The sequence below is a fragment of the Chlorocebus sabaeus genome, chromosome 9 (assembly GCF_047675955.1).
Source record: "Chlorocebus sabaeus isolate Y175 chromosome 9, mChlSab1.0.hap1, whole genome shotgun sequence".
NCBI classification, from domain to species: domain Eukaryota; kingdom Metazoa; phylum Chordata; class Mammalia; order Primates; family Cercopithecidae; genus Chlorocebus; species Chlorocebus sabaeus.
The window spans coordinates 14,013,515-14,037,632 of NC_132912.1; the positions used below are offsets into that span (position 1 = coordinate 14,013,515).

A 24,118-nucleotide genomic window follows, 5' to 3' on the forward strand; every position below is an offset into this window, starting at 1 on the left:
AGTCCGCAGTTTGAACACTTTCAATTCCAAGCAGCATGTACAAGGTGACACGAGACAAAAGTGTCTACATGTGAATTTCCCCTTTGAAGTATCATCACTTCCCCCATGAGCCGGTGGCATCCTCTCAACCCACTGATAAATTGCAGCTTCTTCACAGCTAAATGTAATAGAGAGTGAGACACAGGGCCTTAGCACCTGGAGATAGACATCTAAGAACAAACATGTAATAGAGAGTGAGACACAGTGCCCTAGCACCTGGAGATAGACATCTAAGAACAAACAGCAAGCAAATGTAATAAAAATGGGCATTGAACAACAGATCTGGAATGGTAAACTTTTTAAGTCACAGTTGGAGACACCATTCTTTAGAGCTTTGGGTCAAACAATGGTCTAAGAACAAGTTGAAAAAGACAAGGGTGTATGATTCTAATTACTTCTCCAACTTTGCTGACACTGATGTGTTCTTAGTTGGAATTAATTGATTGATTTCCTGCATCTCAGTTTCTCCAGATGCCCACAAGTGATGCCAATGTCAACCCATGGGATGGGGTAAGAAGGGGGTTGCTTAGCACTTAGAAAGAGGACAGAGATTGTTCCTCTTTAATCTCAACTGGAAAAGAAAAGAAAAGAAAAGAAAAGAACAAATCTTTAGGCCAGGCGCAGTGGCTCACGTCTATAATCCCAGCACTTTGGGAGGTCGAGGTGGGCAGATCACCTGAGGTCAGGAGTTCAAGAGCAGCCTGACCAGGATGGAGAAATCCCGTCTCAACTGAAAATACAAAAAATTAGCAGGGCATGGTGGCATATGCCTGTAATCACAGCTACTCGGGAGGCTGAGGCAGGAGAATCACTTGAACCTGGGAGGCGGAGGTTGCCGTGAGCCAAGATCGCGCCACTGCACTTCAGCCTGGGCAACAAGAGCGAGACTCTGTCTCAAAACAAAAAAAAAAAACAAAAAGAGTCAAACCTTTTTCTATTCCCTCTGAGCAAGGAAGACTAAATCAATTTTAGTTACAGCAAGAGCTATTTAGGTTACATTGTAGTTAACTCCTTCCAGGCAGAAAGAATAGCTAATGTCAGTGTGGAATTTCCTTTTCCAGAAATTTGTAACAATAGGCTAGATGTACATCTGGCCTTGGATGCCTTAGGCTGGTGTACAGACACAACCAAAATAGCACACACACAAAACACCCTGGTGTGTCCTAGTCATTCTCTCACAGATATTAACAGACAGAGATTTAAAAAGTTTACCATATCCCCCTTCATCCCCTGCTGGATCAAGGTCCGAAACCACATTGGTTGCCAAAGAAACTCAGAAAATTGACCAAAAGTGATTTACCTGTACTAGGAGTTCCAGCTTCCTGTCATCAAGAAGATGTACTTGACATCGGCGGCCCTCCGTCATCTAAGAGGGAAGAGAAATGGTAATCACTGAGAGTCTAGCAGCCAGACAAAGGGTTAGAGGGTTGCCGACGCTGCGCTCTGCTAGGCATATTCCTCTGGACAAAACTTCCTATGGGAGTTGGCACTGTATAATGCCAGGAATTGGAAATATCAGTTTGTTCAATCATTCCAGAATATCTATTGAGGCCGGGCGCGGTGGCTCATGCCTGTAATCCCAGTGCTTTGGGAAGCTGAGGTGGGTGGATCACCTGAGGTCGGGAGTTTGAGACCAGCCTGACCGACACGGAGAAACCTTGTCTCTACTAAAAATACAAAATTAGCGGGACGTGATGGTGGGCGCCTGTAGTCCCAGCTACTCGGGAGGCTGAGGCAGAAGAATTGCTTGAACCCAGGAGGTGGAGGGTGCAGTGAGCTGAGATCATGCCACTGCACTCCAGCCTGGGCAACAAGAGCGAAACTCCATCTCAAAAAAAAAAAAAAAGAAGAAGAAAATATCTATTAAGCACAGCCAGGCACTTTTCTGGGAGCTAGGTATACTGCGGCACACGAGACAAAGTTCCCATCCTCATGCAGCTTATATTCTAATAAGGGAGATGTAAAACAAACTAGCAAATACATATATAACATATTCTCGGGGTGGTAGGTGTTGTTCATTCTTTATTTAGTCTTCCATTCAATAATTGTACCCGCATGCATTAGGGATGGAGCTCAGGATCCAATCTCTGCCTCCTCTTCATTTATCTCATTTGCTGGTAACCAGAAAGCAGATGACCACCCACCTGGCAATGAATTTGATTTCTGTGTTGGTTAATCAGCCCCCTTCTTGTGTATGACCTGATTCCCTACAGTGCTGTCACCAATAATAGAAAAGCACTGGAGACAAGAGCCCACAGGCAAATCCAACCCCTGTCCCTTGTGCCTTTCAGGACTGAAATCTCTGAGTGGTATAACAGAAAGCATGGGAGACCCAAGTCTAGTCTTGGTCCTGCTGGTTACAAGGGGCTGCAGGACGCCAGACAAGTCACCGTTCATCTCCATGCCCCTGTCTCATATACAAAAATAAATGGGCCGAGTCCAGTGGGGTACTGGTGAATGTTTAACAACTGGCTTTCTGGAAGGCAAAAGCCTGATTTGTAGCATTTGCTGGAGCCTGGCATCACCCTCAAAGGAAATCCTTTGAAGAACAAGGCTTCTCATGGATGTCAACTGGTGACCGTTCTAACCATAAATTGTCTTGCTGCACTCTAAATACCTTCACCATGTCTGATTTCAAGCTACTGTCATGACAACACTGCTAGGAATTCCAATATACAGATACAACAGGCAAACATAACCTCAGCTCATAGAAAACAGGTAAGTGCCGTAAAAACAATTAGGAAAGGATAGTTTTTTTTTGTTTGTTTGTTTTTTTGAGATGGAGTCTCGCTCTGTCGCCCAGGCTAGAGTGCAGTGGCGCGATCTCGGCTCACTGCAAGCTCCGCCTCCCAGGTTCACGCCATTCTCCTGCCTCAGCCTCCTGAGTAGCTGGGACTACAGGCGCCCGCCACCACGCCTGGCTCATTTTATGTATTTTAATAGAGACGGGGTTTCACAGTGTTTGCCAGGATAGTCTCGATCTCCTGACCTCGTGATCCACCCGCCTCAGCCTCCCAAAGTGCTGGGATTACAGGCGTAAACCACCACGCCCGGCCGGGACAGATTTTTATTACCTTTGTTTGCTAGCGCCATGTGTTTAAGCCTGTGTATAGAATTTCATTTTAACAATGGCTATGCTTTACAATTGGCACCCTACATTCCTGAAAATGCAGCAGTTGGCTCTCACAGGCTAGTATGAAATAGCTCCAACACGACTGTCTGGACCAGATGACACGTAAGTTTCCTTCCTTGTACTCCTTTAGAGGAAATCCTTTAGAGAACTCAATGCCTATTTTATATGACTCTATAGTCCCCACTAAATACAAGTTCTTTTCCCCAGCTAACTGGCCACTTTAAGCAGATCTAAAGAAAGGATGTGCATGAGCAGATCCTGGCCTTGTCTCCTTGTCCAGCCACGAGGGCCCTTGTCATAAACCTTTCCTCCAGGAAAGATAAAAAAGACAGTCTCAGATGAGACACAGTCTTGCCTTTACACACTTAGCAGAGTGCCTGGCCCTAAGGGAGCTCTTATTTTAGTTAATTTTTTTTTTTAGACAGAGTCTTGCTCTGTTGTCCAGGCTGGGTTGCAGTGATGCAATCTCAACTCACTGTAACCTCCACTTCCCAGACTCAAGTGATACTCCCACCTCAGCCTCCTGAGTAGCTGGGACTACAGAACGGTCTCGTTTCTCTCATGCGCCACGGGACGTACCAACTCTCCAGGCTAAAAATAACCCTGACATTTCTCAAGGCCTGTTAGGTCTGGAGCTGCTATCCCTACGAGAATAAGCGTCTCTGCAAATGGAAGCAGGTGGCGGCACAGTCGTGGGCCGAGGGTGCCTACTGCACTCACTGCTCAGTCCCACCCAGTGGCCAGCCGGCCTGCGTCCTTCATGACCCTCTCCTTGACCCTCAGCTCCTGGTGACCAGGAGTTATGGACTGGATTGTGTTCCCCTAAAACTCATATGGTGAAGCCCTAACCCCCAATGCATTTGCAGGCAGGGCAGGATTAAATAAATAACAAAAAAAGACAGTCTCTTTTCTTCTGGTTCAACAGGGATTATTCACTAATCGTCAACATATCCAAAGCTGTCATGAAATCCTATGAGAAAATTATCTTATTCCCTCCTCTAAAGAAGTCATCCCATATTCCCATCAAGTCAGGTTACCCTTGTTTTGGGATCTAACTCAACACAGCACGTCCTGCTTACACGGGGGCTAATCTCAACGTCTCTTGATTCTGAGTTACAACAATTACTCAGCAGCCCCCAGCTCTGAGAAAAATCAAGAAAAGTTTCACATATTCATAAGCCCTCCAACGAACAGATTAAAAACAGAGGAAAAACTTCAATCCAAAGCCTTGCCATTCTGCACATGGAAGTCAAAGCAGGCCACTGTGGACATTTGATGGGTCTATGCAAAGTCCTTATTCACCTGTTGAACCCTTAACTGCAGGTGTTAATTGCCTTAGCAGGAAAACGGGCTCAAGTCCTGTTAGAATCCATCAACTTTGCACAGAGTAAGCATCTTCACTGATTGACTTAATTTTTAAAAACCCATCAGCTTCCTTTCAATCATTCCCTAAGTTCAATGAAAGCCATTACAATTTTAAATTAGACTGAAATAGGTGCTGCTATACCAACATGTATAAATGATTCCTTCTTCAAAAAAGTACATCAGAAATGTTAATTTCAAGTTTCAATAGGGCAGATAATAGCAATTGCACAGGTACTTTAGATAAAGTTTTCGAGCTACACTGATTCAGTTCTCATTAGAAAGAACCTAAGGTTAATAGAGTAAAAGTTTTAAGAAGGAAAACGGTATCACATCCAGAAAGTTACATGAAATTCTTTTAAAACTTTAGTCATAGATGTGAGAAAAGTCTCGACTGAGAATAGGGGAGAGTTTTAAGGAAGAAATGCTGTTTGTTTTCTGCATCTATAAAACAGTTTTGAGCTTCATTTTATCATAAAAGGTTAAGGGTGTAAACATGCTCTTGAGTTACTTAATCACAGTCTAATAAATTTTATGAAAACAAACTGGTATCTGAAAGACATTATTGGATCAAATAAAGTTTTAATCGCAGTAATAAAGAAGATGAAATGTATCATTTTCTCAAAATATTTCCAAGCTCACAAAGTTCACACTCACACTTAAAGGTCTTCCCTGAGGTTCTCACTTTCATCTGAAAAAAATAATCCTCATTACGTAAAACAATCTCACCTTATCTGCTCAGCAATTTAAGGAAGTAACTATGTATCATGATGTTAGTATCCACCCTAGGTCTTCCAATTTCTTTCCTCTTCCCAACAGTCATTCCTGGGAAATTTACAAATGTACTCCATATTTTAATGCCTCCCTGTAGAAACCAAAATATCTCTGCAAACAGCACAGAGAAGTGTCTCAACAGACTCACCTTTGAATCATCATGATTTTGAAGGTACAACTTTCTTTTGACAGCACTGCTGCGGTTTATTTTTCAAAAGCGAGCACCTGCCTGTTGTTCCATACTCAAGTAAGGTTAGAGTATCTTGTTCTTATCATCAGTTCAGAAAAGCTTCACCATTCTGGGTGTGTACAAAGAATTGACATCTGTAGCTTTTGTCTGACTTGCCAGGTACACTGAAATTTTCTTTTCAATACTAACAATTCTGAAATAATACTGCTTTCCTTTGTTTTGTTTTGTTTCGTTTCCAGCTGTTCAGACACTACTGGAGCCCTGGCATCACCCTCAAAGGAAATCCTTTAGAGAACAAGGCTTCTCATAGATGTCAACTGGCGACCATTCCAATAATCAATTGCCTTGCTACAATACAATTCTAGCCCACGCAGAGGCCTGCCAAGTGCCCTGTGATTCTAAAGGAAATATGAAAAAGTGTTATTTTGAAAGTGAAGTGTCTGCCCCAATCTATCCAACTTTACTGCTAAGGTACACTCTGACATGAAGACTGTGCAGAAACACGTAAACACATTTATGATACTAGCTTCAGTGACCGCAGCAGACTATCATTGATACGTATCCTGGCCCGGCATGGTGGCTCACGCCTGTAATCCTACCCTTTGGGAGGCCGAGGCAGGTGGATTACCTGAGCTCAGGAGTTAGAGACCAACCTAGGCAACATGGCAAAACCCCATCTCTACTAAAAATACACACACACACACAAATTAGCCAGGCATGGTGGCACACGCCTGTGGTCCCAGCTACTCGGGAGGCTGAGGCACGAGAATTGCTTGAACCCAGGAGGTGGAGGTTGCAGTGAGCCAAGATTGCGCCACTATATTCCAGCCTGGGTGACAGAGTGAGACTCTGTCTCAAAAAATAAAAATAAAAAATAAAAATAAAAAAATAAATGATATGTATCCTAATTGTCATGCACGTGGACAGGGATTAAGAGGCAAAAACAAAAATATGGGAGTAGATATGCAACAGTATTAGGCTTCTGGGTGGTTTAGCCCACTCCACCTTATCCAAATATGACTTAACATGTTACTTTTTTTTTTTTTTCAGTTAAAAAAGTGTAAAAAAGAAATTTATCTAGAAAGATGAATGACCCTATTTGAGGTCAGGCATAGGAAATGGAGCACAAGCAGTTTCTTTTCCAGCAAATTTTGGATTGCCTATCTTTTTAACAAATAAAATTAAATGTTAACAGACAAATGAGAATGAGTTATCATATAAGCCAGAATACTTAAGATTGAACCCCTGACACATTCTCACACAGCAGACAGAATTAATGGGAAGCCAGGCCAGGCTCAGTGGCTCATGACTGTCATCTCAACTCTTCGGGAGGCCAAGGAGGGAGGATCATTTGAGGCTAGGAGTTTGAGACCAGCCTGGGCAACAGAGCAAGACCCCACCTCTACAAAAAAATTAAAAAATTAGCCAGGCATGGGGTGCACACCCGTAGCCCCATCTACTCCAGAGGTTGAAGCAGGAGGACCGCATGAGCCCAGGAGTTGGAGGCTGCAGTGAGCTATGATCCTGCCACTGCTCTCCAGCTTGGGCGACAGAGTGAGACCATCTCTCTAAAAAAAAAAAAAAAAAAAAAAAAAGGGACGGAAAGTCCATTTTGATCAGAAGTACTTTTGAGAGTGCAGATTTTGGAAAGAGGGATTTATAAATACATATTTTTGAGGGTATCTGTCTGCAATAGCCTGATATATCATTAATGGCAGAAGGAATAATTGTTCATACGTACCAGGGGAGTCTCCACTATGAGGCCTTACTAAAATAACTAACCAGCAATAACAAATGATGATTTCAGGATGTCTTGTAATAGGGAGAGGTGCAGGGTACCCAGATCAGAGGTGAAATTTAATTTTTCTGGTTTAGGTTTAAATTGGAAACAGTCATAAGACAGCAACTTCGGAACATTCTGCTGCCCATACCACACCGGGACGTGGAAAGTAACAGAATTCAAGGTGTGGCAAAGTCTTCTCTCTCTCTCTCTCTCTCTTTCTCTCTCTTTGTGAGATGGAGCCTCATTTTATTGCTCAGGCTGGAGTGCAGTGGCGCGATCTCTGCTCACTGCAACCTCCACCTCCTGGGTTCAGGCGATTCTCCTGCCTCAGCCTCCCAAGTAGCTGGGATTACAGGTGACCGCCACCACGCTCAGCTAATTTTTGTATTTGTAGTAGACATGGGGTTTCACCATGTTGGCCAGGCTGGTCTTGAACTCCTGGCCTCACATGATCCTCCCGTCTTGGCCTCTCAAAGTGCTAGGATTACAGGCATGAGCCACCACACCCCGCCATAGCAAAGCCATTTCTTAAAGACAGTGTAAACATTTTGAGTCAAAAAAAAGAAAGAAAAGAAAACCAAATATGTCTTATTAAGAACAGTTGCTCTTTGATTTCAAAACAAAATCAACGCTATTTGCATGCATTGCTTCCTGTCACCTTTTTCTCAACATACCACCTTTCTTTCCTCTGTGTTTTTTTGGTTTAGCCACTTGTTGATGTCCTCTCTCTCCCTTTTCTTTCTTGCCCTTTGCAAAATAATTTCTTTTTTTTTTTTTTTTTTTTTGAGACCATGTCTCGCTCTGTTGCTGGGGCTGGAGTGCAGCGGTGCGATCATGGCTCACTGCAACCTCTGCCTCCTGAGTTCAAGCGATTCTCCTGCCTCAGCCTCCCAAGTAGCTGGGATTACAGGTGACCGCCACCACGCCTGGCTAATTTTTTGTATTTTTAGTAGAGATGGGGTTTCACCATGTTGCCCAGGCTGGTCTCAAACTCCTGACCTCAGGTGATCCACCTGCCCTGGCCTCCCAAAATGCTGGGATTACAGGCGTGAGCCACCGCACCTGGCCTGCAAAATAATTTCTATGCCATGGTATATGCCTGTGCAGGAGTTGCTGAGAAGAAAGGATCCTAGTTCCACTGTTTAGAAGGTTTTTGTTTCATTTTGGTTTTTATTTATTTTTTTAAGACTGGGTCTTGCTCTGTTGCCCAGGCTGGTATGCAATGGTGTGATCTTGGCTCACTGCAGCCTCAACCTCCCAGGCTCAATTGATCCTCCTGCCTTGGCCTCCCAGACAAGTGCTGGAATTACAGGAGTGATCCACCACTCCCAGCTTACTTCATCTTTTTAAGCCTTGTTCCTTGTCTGTAGAAGAGGGATAGAATAGCTTCTACATCATAGGAACTCTGCAATGATTAAATTAACTAATGTTCAGAAATTTCTTAGTGCTGTATCTGGTACAAAGTATATACTCATCACAATGTTAGCTGTTAATTATTATCAGGTTTTGGAAACACTTAATATGTGTTGAACCCATAGTCCTCATAAGACAAGAGGTAGATATTATCAGGCTCATCTTGTTTTATGTTATTTTTATAGACAGGGTCTCGCTCTGTCTCCTAGGCTGGAGTGTAGGGGCGCTATCATAGCTCACTGCAGCTTTAACCTCCTAGGCTCAAGCGATCCTCCCACCTCAGCCTCCTGAGTATCTGGGACTACAGGCTCGTGCCAGCACACCCAGCTAACTGTGTTTATTTTTTATAGAGACATGTCTCACTATGTAAATTCTTGGACTCCAGTGACCCTCCCCACCTTAGCCTCCCAAAGTGCTGGGATTACAAGCATAAGCCACCATGCCCGGCCTAGAGCATTTTTATAGAAATGTAATGCAGTTGTGCAAATTGATCCTGAACCCAGAAAAAAAAATGTGTTTTTTAAAATGAAAACTAAAAAATAGTCAATTGACACATGTATTCTCTTAGTTTCCTGAGGCTAATTTACACTGAAACTATTACAGGGAAGACACTGTGGTGTGGGGTTGAAGGAGGGGATGGTGAGGGAGCAGAGCTGTTTAGTGAGATGTTCACAGCCCTGCCAAAAAACTTTTTTAGTCTAGTTACCAATTGCCTACTCATTGACGTCCCTGTGAAAAGCAAGTCATCAAGTTGTTTCTCATATTCATTCTTGAGACAATAAATTTACAAGACAATAAAATAAGCAATATTAATGACTCACTAGAATTGCACAAAACAAAGAACTAACCTTCCAAGACACGCTTCATTTAGGAAAATTACCAATACTCCCCAAACCACCTGAGATGCTATCCTTTAAAACTTAGTCATCAGACAGAAAAAGTAGATTTCAAACGCCAAGGCCCTACCAGTGACTTACCGCTGACAGCACCTCTTCCCGGAGTACAGTCCCTTAAACTTCAACCACAAGACACCCTGAGGATGTCGGATGCAGGACAGCAGCCCCTCATGATCTGACCTCTGACCCAGGCCGTTGTGTGGCTCAGAAGGAAATTCCAAGGCCGTGACTACAACTTCCCGGCATAAGTCATTGTTGGTGCCCCCGGGTACTGGGTCACCTCAAGAGCCACATCCTTCTCTCCACTTCAGTTTCCTTCACAGAAAAACGAAGACTCAAAGTCCAATCTAGGTACCCAAATGTTGCAAGACCACAAAATCTCAATAATCATAAAGCACATCTCAGCCAGGAGGAGAGGAATGAATGCCACGCGGCTACAGCAACCTCAAGAAATTCACAGGAAATATACACATGGAAAGAAAGGACTTCAGGCAATTTAAAATTTGTTAAAAATATTAATCCCTGCACTGTAATCACAACACTTTGGGAGGCCGAGGTGGGCAGATCACTTGAGGTCAAGACAGCCCAGCCAACATGGTGAAACCTGGTCTCCACTAAAAATACAAAGATTAGCCAGGTGTGTTGGCATGCACTCGTAATCCCAACTACTGGGGAGGATGAGGCAGGAGAATCACTGGAACCCGGGAGGCAGAGGTTGCAGTGAGCGGAGATCGCGCCACTGCACTCCAGCCTGGGCAACAGAGCGAAACTCTGTCTCAAAAAACAAACAATCAAAAATATTAGATACATACAGATAGTGTAATGGTTACTACCGTGAAGTTGGTTAATATATCTATCATCTCACATGGTTACTTTTTTTGTGGGATGAGAGCAGCTAAAATCTATTTATGTAACAAAAAATCCTAACAAAACAATTTTAACTTTAGTTCTCATGTTGTACATTACATCTCTAGACTTGTTCATCCTCCTTATCTACTGTGGTTCTGTATATATCTACACATCTATAGGTATCCAAGAGCATTATGATGTAAAGTTCGAATATATATAGTCATATTTTTTGTTTTTGTTTTTTGTTTTATGTTTTTGAGACAGGGTCTCACTCTGTGGTCCCGGCTGGAGTTCAGTGGCAAGATCACAGCTCACTGCAACCTCTGCCTTCCTGGGACTCAAGAGATTCTCCCACCTCAGCCTCCCAAGTAGCTGGGATTACAGACACGCACCTCCACACAGGGCTAATTTTTGTAGTTTTGTAGATATGGGGACTCACCATGTTGTCCAGGCTGGTCTTGAACTCCTGGGCTCAAGTAACCTTCCCACCACAGCCTCCTAAAGTTCTGGGATTACAGATGTGAGCCACCACTTGCAGCCCATATAGATATATATGTAATATATATAATATATAATCTGTAATATAATATATAATCTGTTATATAATATAATATATAATCTGTTATATAATATATAACATTATATAATATATAACAAATAATATACAATAAATAATATGTAATATATAATACACAATGAATATATAATATATAATTAACATATAATAAATAATATATAATATAATGTATAATAAATAATATATGTTTATTAATTCATCTATCTGGGCATGGTGGCTCACCCCTGTAATCCCAGCTACCTAAGAGGCTAAGGCAGAAGGACTGCTTGAGCCCAGGAGTTTGAGACCAGCCTGGGCAACATAGTGAGACTCCATCTCAAAAATAAAATTCATCAATTCCCTGTCCACTCTTCACCTGCACCAGGAAAATAACACATATTACAACAGTGGGCAAGTGGGGGATCTGCCCGGAACCTTTAAAGGCCAAAGGCTGATTGTAATTTTTTAATAAAATTTTTAATACAAATTTTTATTTTATAAAAATTTTATATAATCATTTTTATTATCATTGTAATATGATTTTTATGATAATTATTCCCTCTGGTTTATCTGAAGCTTACTTTCGCTCGGTTCTCAAGTGATATCATATTGAAAGAAGATGACAACGCAAGGAAAGGAGACACAGCCACGAGACACCAGAAGCCTCATTCAGAGAGGATGACCTTGTTCCTGTGTTGCTCTATAACCTCTGGCAAACAATTCCACCTGTCTCTATTGTGACTCTCCTGGATCTAAAAGAACATATGCAGGTGTGGCCAGGCACGGAGGCTCACTCCTGTAATGCCAGCACTTTGGGAAGCAGAGGCGGGAGGATCCTTTGAACTCAGGAGTTTGAGACCTGCCTGGGCAACATGGCAAAACCCAAAAACAAAAACATGAAAATTATCAGGGCATGGTGGTGTGTGCCTGTAGTCCCAGCTATTTGGGAGGCTGAGGTGGGAGGATTGCCTGAGCCCAGGAAGCAGAAGTTGCAGTGAGCTGAAATCAGGCCTCTGCACTCTGGCCTGGGCAACCGAGTGAGATCCTGTCTCAAAAACAAAAAACAAAACACAGGCAGGTGGGTCCTTCAGGTTCTTGGCTGCTGGATACAGTTGCAGCTCATACACCACATGGAAGTTATTAAGTGAGTGGCTCTATCAGAAACAAATTAACATGACGATGTTGATGTAATAGAAGATGGAAATAGCAATGCATTCTTCAAAGCTCAACCCTCTGCGGGTTTGCACTTGAAGTCATAACCTGGGCTGGCGTTTTACTTGCGGATCTTTGAAAAGCAAATCCTAGTGACTCTGCTGCTGCTGCTCCTGCAGCAAAAGGAAATTCGGTTTTCTCTGATAATGCAAAAGAGAAGTCCTGGTATGGGGACCCAGTGGTCTATGTGATTCAAGCCGCAAGTCCTCCAGGCCGAGCAATTAGCCATCTCCACATGACGCTACAGGGCAGCGTGTCAGAAGATATTAATCATCAGTATCTGGGCCTAAAGTGTAGATGACGAGGCATGGACCCAGGCAGGTAAGAGGCTGGTACAACAGGGAGCTCTCCTGAGGGCGCTACGGCATCCTACTGAAGAGGAACTCCTACCCACAGCTCAGTTGTGTGATGTGGGGAGGTGGGGTGCGCCTTCCACCTGCCAATCAAACAAGCTAATGGTGTGAACAATGGACAGGTGCGACAGATGTGGAAGGCCAAGATTCTGCTGGGGCGGGTCCACAATCACCCTCCTCACACCTGGCAGCCAACACTCTGACTGCAATGACAAGGGCAGATGGACGCTGAAAGACGCAATGGCATGGGCCCCAGAGTTAGGTCCTGCACCATGGACACCATACTGGGGAGCACAGGGCAGAAGCCGCTCACAGGTGGCGGGCAGGTGCACAAAGTCGTACAGGCTCCTGGTGAGCGGCAGCGCTTTCTGGGTGACATCCAACTAGCTGGACCCCTAACATTTGGAGGAACCTGTTTCCTCCTACATTCTGCCACTGCTAGAGTGTCTTCTGAAAACAGGATTTTCTTTACCTCCATTTTGAGTACATTATCGGGATTTTAACCCACTATTCTACTGGAAATACATACACTTATGAAGACTTACTAGCAAGCCCTCATTTACAACACAACTGCAGATGTGTACTTTTCACTCAAGCCTGGAAATACAAGATATCTTTGGTTCTGCAACTGGAGCAACCAGAGTCTCTGAAGAGCCACAGAGCCTTAATCTTACTGAGCACTGGATTGTATTGCTATTATTATTCATTATTATTAGGAGAGGGGCTAGGGAAGGGAATAGAGCCTAATCTTTACAAAGGAAAGGGAGCTGGAAATCTGGATCAGAGAGGGAGTGCTGTGCAGTCTGAACAGAGGCAGAGGCTAACGGAAACAGAGATGGGAGGCAGAGAGCAGCCCTTGGGCAGATCTGCACAGAGGCCTGAAGGCCTTGGAGGCCAGTCCTGATGTGGGTGCAGAGTGAGATTTTTCCTTCTTTACGTGTTGCTGCTAGCATCTGTGAAAGGCAACTGTCTGAACATGGATAACAGGCTCTCTGACATTGGCCTCACCTCACCAGATTCCTTTTTTTTCAAATACTCTCCTTCCCACTGTACCTCTCAGTTTCAAGACTGGGCCATCCGGGACTTCTAGAGTCTGTTCCTCCGAGGACCAGCCTCTCCCTGGCCATGGGGCCTGGCCTGTGCTGTTTCCTTTGCCTGGAGGCACATTTTTCACGCAAAGTCCAAAGCCCATCGCTGCGGTCTCCTCTACGCCATGCATTCAGCCCGGTGCTGGGGACACGGGTGACCCAAGGAGCTGTGGTCCTGTTTCTTGCTGATTACTGGCTTGAGAGAAAAATGCCGCATACCTTCTCCTCCTGAGAGGCATGTCCACAGCGCTATCTGGCAGCTACCCTGGGCTGTCATGCTCCGTCCTCCCCTCCCCTCCTTCTAGGACACCTAACATCAAGACCATGCTGGGTTGCGCCACTGCCATCATGCCAGCCCCCAGGTCTCAGTGAGGCTGAGGACACTCCAGAACGGGAGGCAAGCCCACGCGGGAGATGACTGGACCCAGCTTCATTCAACGTTCAGTTATTGATAACAACAGAACCCAACTCAGCGCAGTTTACACTGACACATCACACCTTAGGCGGGAAGGAGAGCAGTTTGAGGGGAAAGCTGCCATTGCAGAGAAGTCATCCAGCCTTCTGTTCCAGAAAATCCAGCACAGTATCACGGTGCAGGACCAGCAGCCCACATCAGCTAACTGCATCCTCAGCATGGCTGTAGGATAACCAAAGGCCAATGAAGACCCCATTACGGGGCTCCACCAGATGTTCCTATGAAAGGATATCACGGATGCTTGGGTTTGCCCTGATGACAGACAAGTTCAGGCCTGCCCTGCATGACTTCGCTGACCTCCTCCCAGCCAGGCACTCACACTGTTTCTTCCTCCCTCCTCTTCCCAGTACTATTCACGCTTCTGCACACACACCAGATACTATACACGAATGCACAGGGCTGTGTGGGGGTGGACACGGTGCACTGTTGCCACCGAGGTGTCCTGCATGATGTCTGGATGCCAGACCAGTGGCCTCTGACAGGAAGAGTTTGTGTTCTGCCAGTGCACACCTTGGAAAGGTTGTTCTTTTTAAAAAAAATCTGACAAATTGCTCTAGTCACCCAAAGAAGTGAAGGAGAAACCAGCGGCCCCTCTGGGCAGATATTGATTCATGCAGAATCCGTTTCAATGCCTTATGAAACAATAAAACCATGAACATCTTCCTTAAAAAAATAAAGACCACCTCACCTTACCCTTTCCCAGGTTCAGCTTTGTACAAAAGACTGAGGAAGACGCTGACTTTGCTGGGTTCTCCCTGCTCTGCAGCTCCAGGCCTCCTCCAGGCCTGGAGCTGCAGAGAAGGGCACGGGGACAGTCAGGGGCCTCTAAATGGCTGTTAGATCCTCTTGCATCTCGCAGACTCAGTGCCCTGCTGGGGATGCCAAGGGTGGGGAGGAGGCTCCAGGTACACATCCCACTCCTGTCCTCCAGCAACCTGGAGACCCAGAGGACTGAGCCATACACTGTGCCTCCCTCACTGCCCTCCCTGGACCACATCACCGGGGCTTACGGTGGGTCACAGCCAAGCTCCAGAGCTTGGCCACTCGGGGCTGTGGCTTATCCTGGTTTCACGACTTCCTAGCTGAATGTGATCCTCCAGAAGTTCACCAACTTGGCCTCCTTCCCTAATCTATAAAACGGAGACGAGAGCAATACCTACCTCGTAGAGTTGTGAAGAGGAACAAATAAGTAAAAACACATAAAAAGTGCAGAACGCTGAATGCTGAACCACTGACAGCCGCCTACACACAGTGGAGTCAGGCCCTGATCCAACGCGCTGCACCCTGCTCCTATAGGAAGGCCCGGGGGCGCTGCAGGTCTCTGTCCCTTCATGCTAGGTCCCCTGTGGCTCTGGATGGGTGAGGAGGCTAATTCTGGGCAGGTGGCATTGGGATGGCTGTCCTCAGGGACTGAGCCAGTGCCAGGCCTTCACAAAATGAAGCTCTGGTGGCACTGGTCATTTGTAGAGGAGGGCACTTTGTTCAGACAGGCGACTTGGAAGCCCAGCTCTTTTTCCCAGTAACTGTGGTTCCCAGGGCCATCCTATGCCACCCGGCAATCATCGACAGAGAGCAGATGTAGGGAATACAGAAAATGGCCTAAGAAAGGAGGTTTAGGAATACCCATGTACGACGTGTGGGAAAATGTCCAGGTTCTTACACACGCACGTAATTCTTATTCATGTGTTCACAGCACATGTGTTCACACAGACGTTCTGCAAGGGCAGCTGAGTGAGGTGTAAACCCCAAAGAAACAGAACATGCAAGAAGCGGCCAGAACGAACACACCCACCTAACTAACATCCAACTGTTCCCTGGGGGAACCGTGAGGAAAGATGGAAAATAACACCTGTTCTCTGCCACGTGGAGCTCTGGCTTCAGTACGAGTGACAGAGGTTGTTTATATGTTTGTCTGTTTGTTTGGAGTAGAATGAGAGGCTTTTTTCAAAGGGAAAGGCAAATATCTACCTTTTCTTTTGTTTTGATGATTGTACTTGGAATTTTTAGAGTAGAAAAGGATAGTTAGATGGACCCTGGGTGCAGTGACTCACACCTGTAATCCCAGCACTTTGGGAGGTGGAGAGGAGCAGATCAGCTGAGGCCAGGAGTTCAAGACCAGCCCAGTCAACAGGGCGAACATCATCTCTACTAAAAATACAAAAATCAGCCGGGCATGGTGGTGAACACCTATAGTCCTAGCTACTTTGGAGGCTGAGGCAGAAGAATCACTTGAACCCAGGAGGTGGAAGTTGCAGTGAGCCTAGATCATGCCACTGCACTCCAGCCTGGGCAAAAAGAAAAGAGCGAGACTCTGTCTCAAAAAAAAAAAAAAGAAAGAAAGAAAGAAAGAAAGAAAGAAAGAAAGAAAGAACGAACAAAAATAGAATAGTGAGATGGAGACCCCAGAAATACAGTTTTTAAAAGCCTAAAAAAAAGGTAAGGCTGAAAAAAAGAAAAGATAAGTTTGACTCTCTGGATCTAAAAACATATAGTTTGTATGGGATGGTGACTTTAAATGGAAAATTTTGATCACATGATAAAAATAAAATGAAATGAGGAAGTGAAGATTGAGACGTGAAGAGCACGGGGAGTGTACTAGAGAACTTGCAAAAGAGGCTAGATTGTAGTAGAACAAAGTGTGGAGGGCACACAACGTAGGAGGAATATTTCCAGCATTTTTCTTGCACTGCAAGTTTACAGGGAGAGAGTAGGAAAGCTGACGCTGATATTTATTTATTTAAATTAATTATTTTTGAGACGGAGTCTTGCTCTGTCGCCCAGGCTGGAGTGCAGTGGTGTGATCTCAGCTCACTGCAACCTCTGTCTCCCAGGTTCAAGTGATTCTCGTGCCTCAGCCTCCCGAGTAGCTGGGATTACAGGCACCAGCCACCATGCCCCACTAATTTTTGTATTTTTAGTAGAGACGGAGTTCCACCATGTTGGCCAGGCTGGTCTAAAACTCCTGACCTCTGGTGATCTGTCCACCTTGGCCTCCCAAAGTGCTGAGATTACAGGCTGAGCCACTGTGCCTAGTCATGACACTGATATTTAAAACAAGGATAGTCTAAGGACAATAAAAGAACCTTTAAAGATATGTAGATGCTGGCTGGGTGTGGTGGCTCACGCCTGTAATCCTAGCACTGTGGGAGGCCAAGGCAGACAGATCACCAGAGGTCAGGAATTTGAGACCAGCCTGGCCAACATGGTGAATCCCCGTCTCTACTAAAAATACAAAAATTAGCTGGACTTGTTGGCACACTCCTGTAGTCCCAGCTGCTTGGGAGGTTGAGGCAGGAGAATCGCTTGAACCCACCAGGCAGAGGTTGTGGTGAGCAGAGATTGCACCACTGCATTCCAGCCTGGGCGACAGAGCAAGACACTGTCTCAAAAAAAAAAAAAAAACAAACAAAAAAAACAACTCAGCTTCTGTTTGTTTCACTCTTCTCAATCAAGAGGGAAATGAAAGGAATATAAATGAACTGTACCCTTTCCCCAAAATAAATCCCAGGTGGTTTATAAAGTTAAATTTCAAAACCAGGTAGATGATTATCTATCATGTTTCTCTAAGCCTAAAAGCAATGAATGAGCCAAAAAGGAAAAAATGATAGATTTGACTACCATAAAAATCATTCTAAAAAATAAGTTATACTCCACAAGGCCCCATAAGCAAAAGTAAAAAGTTAATGTAAATTTCAGGAAGGCATTGTAACAACTATAATGGGAATTACTATATTAAAGATAAAATAGTTTAATTAGTAGATTATTACAGCTTAATGAGAAGACCACTAACACCTTCCAGGAAACAGCTAAAAAGTTCAGATCCTTGGGCTCTGTCATGTCTCTTCCAGGAATTTTCCCCATTGAAACAAGAGAAATAGAATAAAGAATTATTCGTAGTAATGTTCACCACAATGTGTTCACTCAAGTGCTAATGGCATCTTTATTCTGTGCCAGGGATCTTATTCGATATACAATGATGAATGTGATTTTGCTCCTATACTTCAGGAACTTCTATGTCCCATAGAGGAAATACCCAAGTTAACAGGCAGTTGCAGAGTGATCAGTGTGACTACAGGGGTGAGTATAAGATGCTATGGGATGGGGATGTGGGGACACCTTAACTCACACCTGGTGGATCCGTCAATGCCCCAGGGAAGCAGTGATATCTGCAGAACACAGCAACATGAGGTAAGAAGGGATGAAATGGGAGGGAACACAGAATGTTCTGGAAATGTCACCCAGGCAATGAGCTGAAGGACACAGTGGTGGATGAGGAGGAAGCAGCGAGAAATACAGCTGGACACCATCTTTATGAAGACAAAGAAGCGGGAGCCAATCGTCTGAGTGAGGATGGCTAAATTGTTTGAAATAGGAAATAGCCACTGAGCACTGTTTTCAAGTCAATTTCATCATGAGGCCAAAATGAGGGGAGTCTGGAGACAGGGTTGCAACGGCAAAATCTGCAAGCACTTGGAAAATTGCAAAGTGATATTAAAGTAGAACTCGTCTTCCTCAATCCATGTATTTCCCCCCAGTGATTGGTGAATGGACACAGAAGGCATGCATATCAAATTTACAGATGGCAAAGAGGTTCAGATGGAAGCTTCAAAATGTAAAAGTTGGGGTCATATTGTTTATGGTTTTGTGTCCTACTCTTCACACACATGCTAGAAGCACAGCATCAGAATAAGGGAATTAAGAGGTGCCCTGCATTCTACGGTGGTTAAACCACTTCTGGAAATCTGTATTCAATTGTGGGTACCATATTTTACATAAGAAATGAAAGAAACGGGAGAAAGACCAAAGAAGGATAACTAGACTGGGTGAAGGTCCAGAAACCAGTACTTCCCAGGACTGAGGGAAAAGCTGCATCCGTGGTCTACATATCGAAAGCTCCAGTGGTAGTGTGACCATACAATCTACTGGCCATACCAGATACTTGTGAGTCAAAAGGGAGGCTATTATTGATTATATAGAGAGAACAGATACAAACTAGGACTGTCCTGGGCTGAATCAAATGGAGGTTCAGGGGGACTTGCTAATCTGATATGTATAAAGTGAAGGCGGGTTAACTTTGCTTTGGTGGGCAAAAAATAGAACCAATGAGTGGAAATTCCAGAAGATACATTCGGATTCAATAGAAGGAAGAACTTTTGAATGAGTATCGTTGTTCAAAATGGAATGGGTTGCCCCATTATCATTGCAAATCATCAGGAAGGGACCAATCATTAGCAAGGGAAGTTGTAGAAAGGATTACAGAACTCAGGGACAGACGGACTCTAAGATCCCTTCCCTCCCTCTCCAATAAGTTGTGACGTATAAGACATGGATATACAGGCACAGCTAGAAACAAAGAGTTCCAAGCAAATATATACATTCTGATAGCTGATGTATTTACTTGTGATGTTTCCTTGGTACAATATTACATGTGGTTTGGTGCAACAAATTTTTACAACATTCACTCAGTGCTTCAGAAGGCTTACAAAAATTTCAGTACAGACTGATAGGCACCAACACATTTTTTTACTTTTTGATCCTACCCATTTTTCTCGTATAAATGTGCAGTCGAACATCCTCTATTTAAAATGTAATTCTGTGCAGAAGAGTTACAGGCATCTGTTGCTGGTTTGGTAAAGAATTCATGTGCTCAGTAACCAAGAACCTTCATAACATTTTCTGGTAACACGAATTTGCCTACTTTGTTTCAGTGTCCAGTTTAATCTGTCGTTTTAAATGGAATTAAAAAAATTTTTGCTTATGTTGTGATCAATGGAAGGAAACACAATATTATTTACAAGTATGGGTCTTATACAGTAAGTTTGCACAGTTGTAAATATTTTATTGATACTAAAACGATAATGTGCGATTAAAGTAGAATGATGTGACTGCCATAATAGGCACACAATAAGTATTTTATATGAATAATAAATATATATTTAAATAGCATATATCTTTATATATCTATAATTTCAAGGGCAATTATGTAATATAGGCATTATACAACTTAATTTGCATTCAGTGAAATTTATTTGTCATTCACATACCTATGTGACAAGCAGAATCAGTGTGGATCTGCCCTCAGTGATGGGTGAAGCCACATAGATAAGAGTTGGGGAATGGGCTCTCCTTGTCATAAACAATCTTCTTTGTGTATTACTATAGTCGTAATCTCCTTTGCCTCCCAGGGAGGTGTGGAGCAGAAAATAGTATTCTACACCATCTGCAAGTTTTCCAAATTCCACCCTTGGGTCTTTGATGGCTCTTGACACGCAGTGGGAAAATGGCCACCTGTGAAGTGGGTATGGCCTGCCGGGCCACCCGCTTTGCTAAATCTGTGTTGGATACAAAGCACTCCTATACTAAGTGCCTGAGTCCAAGGGCCACATGCTCAGATGCCAAGTCCTGCCACGATTAGCAGGAAGCACCCCAGCTGACAGCTGACTCCAGCGACACCCTTAAATCAGATCAAACTTCTAGTGGCATCACAGCAACAGGGACGCTCCAAAGCTGGAGAACCACCAGTCCTACATGGAGGTCCCAGCTCCAGGAGGTCAAAAAGAAGTCCCCAACCCTCCCCATCCCAAGGCAGAGCTGCAGGGAGATCCTGGGGACCCGTAGTGCTTCCATGGGGGGAAGTTTCCACAGCGACTTTGACACCCACACTGGGCAGTCCATCTGGGCTGGAGGCTGCGCCTTTGTGTTTACATAACCAAGTACTTTGGAAAGGGTTCTGCCGGAATGTCGCTGGCAGGGACTTCTTGCTCTTGCATGAGCTGTGCTGGCAGATCCCTCCTTCCATTCTGGGGGAGGTTTTGACACTGGCTGGCTGCCCCATGAATTATCCCAGACACTTCATGGAGATCTGCCCCTGGACACCTGGTCCAGTGTCAGGAGCTCCCAGGAGGGGGCAAGTCCTAGAGCTGCTCCCCATGTAAGCCTGGCTATGGAAGGTCAGGCCTGAGAGGGGTGGAAAGGGCGAGGGAGAGGACTCCCAAACCCAAAAGGCTCCCCACCCCCGTCCTCGTCAAGCCTCTTGGTGGAAATGCTGTCACAGACAATAACGTAGCACCTTACAATGCAATGGCCCCGGCAAATGAGACTCTAAATATATCCAGGGTGCATATCATTAGTGAGTAGTTACAGAAATAAAGATGTTATGTTGTATCTGTTAGTCAAATCAAAAATTCTAATTGGACACAGAACAATTTCTCAAAGCTTTCAGCAGGAGGTAATTGCTGTGTTGACTACTTGTAGCAACAAAAAAAAAAAAAAAAAAAAAAAGGCTGAAATGGAGCCTAGTGTTTGGGCTGTTTCCATGAAAGAAGGAAGGAGAAAGATGTTTTTGCCTGGATCTGAGCTGATTAAAAGCTGGCTGGGCTCCTGATCTTTGCACCTTCCTGGTTTAACCAGTGACACTGGTGGCAAGCAGCTCACCATGTCACACCAAACCCTTTGATAACCAAAGTGCAGTGTATTTTTAGCATAACCTTCAGAAAAGACCTGGAAATAAGGCCGGGAACGGTGGCTCACGCCTGTAATCCCAGCACTTTGGGAGACCGAGGCAGGCAGATCACCTGAGGTCAGGAGTTTGAGACCAGCCTAGCCCACATGGCAAAACCTTGTCTCTACTAAAAATACAAAAATTAGCCAGGCAGGCTGGTGAGCACCTGTAATCCCAGCTACTCAGTAGGCTGAGGCAGAAGAATCGCTTGAACCTGGGAGACGGAGGTTGCAGTGAGCCGAGATCATGCTACTATACTCCAGCCTGGGTGACAGAGCGAGACTCCATCATAAACGATAAAAAGAAAGAGAGAGAGAGAAAGGAAGGAGAAGGAAGGAAGGAAGGATGGAAGAGAGGGAGGGAGGAAAGGAAGGAAGGAAGGAAGGAAGGAAGGAAGGAAGGAAGGAAGGAAGGAAGGAAGGAAGGAAGGAAGGAAGAGAACGACAGACCTGGAAATGAGTCTGTGACTACATAACAGTATTGGAAAGCTAGAATTTTAAATCAGGACAGACAGATGAGGCAGGGACAGTGATGGCATTTTATATCCTTCCTCGTGTCTAGCCCTGAGCATCACATAAATGATTGACTAAAAGTATAAAAGTACAGAGTCACAATTCCTGATTGTGGTGATGGTTTCCCAGGTGTAGTCATATATCAAGATATATCCAACAGTGTATTTTAAATAAGTATAGTCTATTGTATGTCAATGATATATTAATAAATCTATTTAAATATGAGAGTTAGCATTTTGTGAGGCCAAGGCTGGAGGACTGCTTGAAGCCAAGAGTTTGAGACCAGCCTGGGCAACACAGTGAGACCCCATCTCTAAAAAAATACAAAAATTAGCTGGGTGTGGTGGTTCACGTCTGTAATCCCAGTGCTTTGGCCTGGAGTTCAAAACCAGCCTAGGTAACACAGCAAGACCCCATCTCTCCAGAAAAAAAAAAAAAAAAAAAGCTTAAAACAAAATTAGCCAGGCATGGAGGCATGTGCCTGTAGTCCCTAAGCACTCAGTAGGCTGAGCTGGGAGAACCACTTGCGCCCAGGAGTTTGAGTCTGCAGTGAGCCATGATGGCACCACTGTACTCCATCCTGGGCAGCAGGGTGAAACCCCATCTCTCCACAAGCAAATAAAATAAAATAAGAGAGAGACATTTCTTTCACGTTATCAAAAACAGACCATCAGGAGCACAACATTAAGGGTTCAATTTGTACAACGGCACATCTCAACCGAATTCTTCACACATTGAGGAATTCTTTCTTTTCTTTCCTTCTTCCTCCTCCTCCTTTCTCTTTCTTTTGCTGCTCCTCCTCTTTCTTCCTCCTCCCTTCTCCCTCCTCCTCCTCCTCCTCCTCCTTCTCCTCCTCCTTCTCCTCCTCCTTCTCCTCCTCCTCCTCGTTCTTCTTCTCACTGTTACCCAGGCTGCTCTCAAACTCCTGGCCTCAAGCGATTCTCCCACCTCAGCCACCCAAGTTGCTGGGATTACAGGTGTGAGCCACCACACTTGGCCATTCTTCTTTTTATTTGAAGTTTGGTGCTTACATGTTTTCCCAGATGTCATCATACTCGGTACTGAACCCTGGAGTTGGCGGTCTTTTGTGCTTTAAGTATCATTTGTACATGGGTGAGCTTCAACTCTGTGTCTCCACCATGGTGTCCCCTGGCCCACGTTGGTGGAGAATTATGCACAAAACTGCCCTCTCCACACCTCACTTGGTCCCTTGTTAAACATCCCAAGCTCAGCAAGTCCCAGATGGAATTCCTCATCTCACTTTTCACCAAACCACAGCTTCCCCTCCCAAGTAACAGTAGCTCTGCCTTGTCATCTCCATTTTCTGCTCTTTTGGCCCCAAATCCCGGACTCTTCTCTTTATCACACATCCCACATTCGAACCCCCAGAAAATCCTGTTGGTTCTGTCTTCAAAATATCCAGAACCTGAATGCTTTTCATCACCACCATCATCATCATCACTTGTCTGGATTCTTGCAAATGTGCTTCTAATTCTGCCCACCTTGCAATCTCACCCACACGGCACCCAAACCATTTCTGCATGGCCTCCATGGGACCGGGGGCTCCCCAGCTCCACACTGCCCCCCAGGGGAGAGCCTTAAAGGCCCGTATGACTCCCACCAGTCCTCACCCTGCACCACACGGCTCTGCAACCTCTCCTGGGTGCAACCTCTCCTGTTCCCTGCCACACTGCTGCCACAGTGCCTTTGAAGAACTCTGCCCTCTGCTTGGAACACTCACCACCTCCAGACACCCACCTGGCTCACCTCCTCACATCCTTTCAGTCTTTGCTCAATGATCACCATTCCTAAGGTCTACAAGACCCCTGCGTTTAAAAGAGCAACTTATCACACTTCCCTTCCTCTGCTTTGTTCTTCTTTGTAGCAACTGCCAGCTTCTAGCATCCTCTGTCACTTAATTATTGATCATGTGGACTGTCTGCCCCTTTCTCTTCGAATGCAAGCTCCCCAGGGGCAAGATT

At 44.7% G+C, this 24,118-nt stretch overlaps 1 protein-coding gene across 12 annotated transcripts in view; it reads right to left on the reverse strand.

The window, feature by feature from the left end:
• FRMD4A (FERM domain containing 4A) overlaps positions 1-24,118 on the reverse strand; it is a 692,609-nt gene that overhangs the window by 212,907 nt on the left and 455,584 nt on the right. For 11 of the 12 annotated variants that reach the window (XM_008002332.3, XM_037983470.2, XM_037983471.2 and 8 more), the window contains one exon: positions 1,340-1,405. In XM_008002332.3, the coding sequence (XP_008000523.3) occupies positions 1,340-1,405 (66 nt within the window). Of the gene's footprint in view, positions 1-1,339; positions 1,406-9,671; positions 9,691-24,118 lie in introns of those variants that run through there. The other variant, XM_037983474.2, reaches the window with a different exon arrangement.